General features: G+C 35.4%; 2 protein-coding genes across 2 annotated transcripts; both read left to right on the top strand.

The window, feature by feature from the left end:
- Positions 1 to 424: 424 nt before the first annotated feature.
- On the top strand, positions 425 to 5,360 carry LOC129571981 (uncharacterized). The gene is made up of 4 exons (XM_055451879.1): positions 425 to 707; positions 792 to 1,029; positions 1,085 to 1,610; positions 5,073 to 5,360. Exons 1-3 carry the CDS (start codon positions 459 to 461, stop codon positions 1,327 to 1,329), a joined length of 732 nt encoding a protein of 243 aa, XP_055307854.1. The 5' UTR covers positions 425 to 458; the 3' UTR covers positions 1,330 to 1,610; positions 5,073 to 5,360.
- LOC129571980 (uncharacterized) lies at positions 1,855 to 4,943 on the top strand. Its single transcript, XM_055451878.1, has 2 exons — positions 1,855 to 4,122; positions 4,234 to 4,943. The coding sequence occupies exons 1-2, from the start codon at positions 2,232 to 2,234 to the stop codon at positions 4,791 to 4,793; spliced, it is 2,451 nt and encodes an 816-aa protein (XP_055307853.1). The 5' UTR covers positions 1,855 to 2,231; the 3' UTR covers positions 4,794 to 4,943.
- Positions 5,361 to 5,366: the final 6 nt, after the last annotated feature.

Genomic DNA, 5,366 nt, shown 5'->3' with positions numbered 1-5,366 from the left:
ATTGTTATCACCTAACTCTTATCAGTTGGGCGCAAATCAAAATCATAAGAGTATATTAAAGTTGGTTTTTCGTGTTTTTTGCCCAACTGATAAGAATTTGATGATAACAATCTCAGGCAGTGATTAAATCGTAGCGATTATTACATATTAATTATTCGGAGTTATTAAAACGACGAAAAAAGCAACATTTGCGATTCAATTTGACTAAATAAACCCTGTTCTGTGTCACGATCGCAATCATCATATATAAGTGAGCAGATTCGAGCAGAATTGAGCAGTAGAAAAATAATTCTGCTTTTTCTGCTCTTTTACTTAAAATTCTTTATTGTAGCTTTCCGAAATTTTGGGCTGAGCTGCAACAAGAGCTTGATGCTGACGATGATGATTTGAAACAAGTCAAATCTGTTTTCACGGCTCTCGACTACCGAACATTGCAGTCCATTGCTGGTATCAAGAATATGAAAAGCTTGAAGAAGCTGGAAATTGAATTAAACGGATTGCGTTCTAACCCAACAATTTTCGAAGAAAAATGCAACAAATTTCCCGAACTGAAAGAAACACATGCATTTACGTCTGGGTTGATAGCGACTATGATGAATGTTATCAATCATTTAAATCCGAAAATGCCAGCAATTGTGGTGAATGAAGTGGACCACGAAACTGTGCTTACGGCTTCGAAAGATATGGTTATGGTACAAGCCAAAAAGGTGCGAATTTAAAAATGATCATGATGAAATTATTTCTTTTTGTTCGACTAAATGGCCAAGCTGATATTTTTTTCATCCATAAAGGTATGCGATAAGATAACTGACGAATGCGTTATCTTAGATAGCTCTGGTTCGTTTTGCCAAATCATATGTCCTGATTGTGACTCGGCCACAAAAATATCATCATCCACCAACAAACGTACAGGAAAAATCAGTTTTTCTGTTCATAATTTCTCACGGCACTACGAAACGCACACGGAACAAACCGCAAAGCAGGACAAATCCGCTAGCCAAATTGATCTTGGTGAATCTTCGAAGAATTGTAAGATTTTAATTGTCTCTTCGTGTTTCCTTGTCTTATCGAAACTCTTTTGCAGCACGAATCCAAATTCTTGAAAGAGACCTAGAGAATCTTCGAGTTGACAATGGTGAACACTTGACCACCATTCAATCGAAAGATAAATTGATAACCGAACTCAACGGAAAAATTTTCAATTTAATGGAACAATTGAAGGAATTTGCAATCGATGGTGAAAATACAAAAAATTGTAAGGTTTTGATTGTTTCTTCGTGTTTCTTTGTCTTATCGAAACTCTTTTACAGCACAAATCGAAACGCTTAAAAGAGATCTCAAGAATATTCGAAATGACAACGATAAACATTTGAAAACGATTCAATCGAAAGAAGAGGAGATTTCTGCTTTGTTGAACGAGCAAACGAGATTGTATGTTGAGCTAGACGATTTACGCAGAAAAATCAAGTCACAGAACAACAGATTGGCTAATGAACTCGAACTCACGAAAGCTCGCACTCATGAATCGCTGTTTGAAATAAATCTGTGCTGCTTTGAGAAAGTTACCGAACCAAGCCTCAAGTTCGGAACAAACAATGTGACATTCACAGGTAATATAAATTATTTGTCTCATCGATACCAAGAAAAATTCAGTGTTATTGTTTGTTTTTTTCTGTGTGATTTTGTTAAATTTATCAATTTTCAAGTAGCGGTCTCTCTCCGCAGTGGAAACAGTAAATGTTTCTTTTCTGAATTTTACATCATCGATCCCAAATGATTTTTTTTTCAAGATATCAAAAATTTATTGAAGAAATAAGTACTTTAAAATTTCCATTGATTACACAGATTCAGGCTTGCCACACGTTAGCTATTTTAGCTATTTTCGACTATTTTAAAAACCGTAGCTATTTTCAGCTATTTCACGAAAAATTTGCTATTTTCAGCTATTTTGAAATTTATGATGAAAATAAAGAATTAACGGTATTGAAATGCAATATGATCAACATGAATCATCGAAATCTCTGGGAAATCAAACAAATACAGCTGTTGAATTTACTGACGATAAAATTCGTTTTGTTTATTGTTGATATACTTCGTTGAAACATACGATAATCAATGTATATATTGGTTGGCTTTTTTGCTAACTCAGCAAAGAATTATTTTGCTTGGTTTGTCATTATAAGTAACGTTTCGAATTGAAGACAATTGCGCGAAATTATTTCAATTATCATATGATTGAATTCAGTCGTCTTTCAGCAATGAGTGCCAAAGGAACTAAATTCAGCCAAGAATGGCTAAAGCGATCAGTGGAATTCGAAGGCAAAAATATCGAACTTAAAAGTATTTTTTCTCGTCACAGTGAAGTTGAGGTAACGTGTTTGGTATGCCCGGCAACAGTTCACGTTCAGAGCAAAGGATTTGCTGCATTAGAACAACACATGGGCACGGTTAAACATAAGAATCAAATGAAAACGAAATTCAATGAATTGCAACAAAAGTTGGATTTTGATGTCGCGTCGAATCAATCGACAAGTAGCAGTTTGGAAGCAACGAAATGGAAAATGCTTGCACCGAAAGAACAAACAACAAGAGCGGAATTATTAATTCTACTCAACGGTTTATCAAACAACTGTTCGCTAAATGCATTCGATAATTTGGGATCTGTGTTAAAATTCGCAATCAGTGACTCAGAAATACTTAAATCGCTTACATTGAATCGAACAAAGGCAACCTATATTTTGAACTTCGCGCTCGGGCCGTATTTCTACAAGAAAGTGATTAAGGATATCAATAGGCAGTTGTACTTCACACTGCTGTTCGATGAAACTGTAAACAGTGCAAACAAGAAAGAACTACAAATCCGCATTCGCTATTTTTCTAATAGTTTACAGCGAGCAGTAACGCGTCACCTGCAAACATTTTATTTGGGCACTGCCACAGCGAAAATTATCGTTTCAAAGCTGATTCAAGCCATCAATGATGCCAATCTGTCGATTAATAATTTATTAATGCTCGGAATGGATGGACCGAAAACCAATGATCTTGTAAAGACAACAATCAACAATGAATTGCTCGTGAATCGCAAAGTGAATTTGTTCGATATTGGTTCGTGTAATTTGCATGTTGTTCACAACAGTTTCTCGAAAGGATTGAAGGCTTGTGGTGATAAATTGACGGACTTGATCATTCAGACATTCAACTGGTTCGACGGATTTCCAGCGCGGCGCGAAAAATTCGAAAATGTGTGTAAACAAAAAGAAATCGAATGCAAATTATTGATTAAACACGTCGATATTCGGTGGCTTACGCTATTGGCGGCAGCAGAACGGTTTTTGTATTTACTGCCAGCAATACGATCATATTTCATGAACATGAAAAAAGCTGAAACGAAGGGCATTCATTACAGAAACATTTCCGGATATTTACGAGGAGCAGGAACAAATGACGTTGAATTGAATCTCTTATTGATAATTGAGAGCGCCACCTTGTTCAACGATTTTCTTGTGAAATTCCAATGCACTGGAACATTAATTCACACAATGTTTGACAGTTTGAAAAGTTTACTTTTATTGATAGCAACCAAAATCTGCAAACAGTACGAAATCGACATTGATATTCAAACGGTTTTCAACGCAGAAAACTTACTTGATCCGAGCAAAATCATTTTATCAAATGCCATCAAAAATCGAATCGATAAGCTTAAGCGCCAAGAAGACGATGAAACTATTGAAGGATCGTTCAAAAAGTTATATCAACAGCATTATTTAAGTGCCGCGCAATATCTCATCCAAAAAGTTAATTGGGAAAATATTAAACTGCTCCGAATTTTATCACCGGCATACCTATCGAAAGAGCATATCGCTGACACATTGATCTTGGACAAAATATTGGAACATATGGCGGAAGATGGCAATATGAATCACAATAAATTGCGTGACGAATATAAATTGGTTAAAGTCGAAATAAAATCAATGAAACAAGCTGATGTGGTCAACAGTGACAGAGACGTAGATTCATTCTGGGCTCAGTTTTTCCAGTCAAATGGTGATAAATATCCACATTTTAATCACTTCATGAAATCGCTGCTATCAGCTAGCCATGGACAAATGGACGTAGAAAGAGGTTTGTGTACATTTAGTGGTTTTGATTTTGTGCATTTAGTCGATTGTTAATTATATATTATGGTTTCATTTCGATTGTAAACAATGTTTTTTTTATATTCATTTTTAAAAGGCTTCAGCTCGTCTTCTTTGATTTTAACTGAAGATCGTGCGAAAATGAGCGAGCTAACGTTGAATGCGCGAATTAACACAGTAGAGGCAATCAGAAGCGTTGGAAATGATGTCACAAAAATATTCATCGACACAGATCTTATCGCAATGGCTCAAAATGCACGCAAACAATACCAAATTTATTTGGATGAAGAGAAAAAGAAACGAGAAGAAGAAGAAAGAAGTAAACAAAAACAAAGAGAGGCGATCGAGCAAGAGCAATTGGAACGCAGTAAACGTAGACTCGAAAATGATGAGTTGACGGAAAAAATCAACGAAGCAAAGAAACGATTTGATGATAAGAAATCGAGTATTGATGAGATAACTAGTGCTGCAGAAAATATGTTATCTACTGGATTAAAAACAAAAAACTTTGAAACAATGACAACCGCACAAGCTATGTTCGACAATGCAAAAAAACAACGCGAAGAACTACAAGCAATTCAAATCGAAATCGATAATCTGTCAAGAGCTAAAAGACAGAAGTCCGCCTTAATAAGTGGTTATTTTTCAAAGAAATAATGACCCGTCATTTTTTGCAGTGTCGAACATCGTTTATGTTTATAAACAAATGATATTAATATTGATATAGATCATTGGCATGCACTGTTTTCTTATTATTCATCAATAAAAAACGAAAAGAAACGAATATATGTTTATTGTTTGACCTTAGGAACGATTTTAATAACGGTTTGTATAGATATTTGCACTTTTCTTCGCTTTCAGCTTTTTTTGCTATTTCAAATTTTTTTTTTGCTTTTTCGACTATTTTTTTTTCAAAATCGTGTGGCAAGCCTGCAGATTGCACCAATCGACCTGTCAAACTTCATTTCAATCGAATTTATCATGGATCATCATCCGATGAGAAATTTGCGGATATCAAGAAATTGCTGGATATTTTTCTTGATGGCGGAACGTGCTGCGTTTTTAATCATGGTTTAACAAGAAGTGGCAAAACTTGCACGATGTTTGGATTTAATGATGCCATGGGACTACTTGGCCGATCGGGGGAATACCTTCTACGATCAACTGGTATGAATGTCTCGGCATTCGAGTTTGGAAAGCAGTCGTTTGATTTGATCGACGAGAAAACCG

This window comes from Sitodiplosis mosellana, unplaced genomic scaffold (genome assembly GCF_009176505.1).
Source record: "Sitodiplosis mosellana isolate CC-2019 unplaced genomic scaffold, AAFC_SMos_1.0 Smas_scaffold_3890, whole genome shotgun sequence".
Classification (NCBI taxonomy): Eukaryota; Metazoa; Arthropoda; class Insecta; order Diptera; family Cecidomyiidae; genus Sitodiplosis; species Sitodiplosis mosellana.
This window is presented reverse-complemented; position numbering and strand designations above follow the sequence as displayed.

Coding starts and splice junctions, on each gene's coding strand:
- LOC129571981 (XM_055451879.1), top strand. CDS start 459: ATGAAAAGCTTGAAGAAGCTGGAAATTGAATTAAACGGATTGCGTTCT. Junction 708..791: donor TTATGGTACAAGCCAAAAAG/GTGCGAATTTAA, acceptor TCATCCATAAAG/GTATGCGATAAGATAACTGA. Junction 1,030..1,084: donor TGGTGAATCTTCGAAGAATT/GTAAGATTTTAA, acceptor ACTCTTTTGCAG/CACGAATCCAAATTCTTGAA.
- LOC129571980 (XM_055451878.1), top strand. CDS start 2,232: ATGATTGAATTCAGTCGTCTTTCAGCAATGAGTGCCAAAGGAACTAAA. Junction 4,123..4,233: donor ACAAATGGACGTAGAAAGAG/GTTTGTGTACAT, acceptor CATTTTTAAAAG/GCTTCAGCTCGTCTTCTTTG.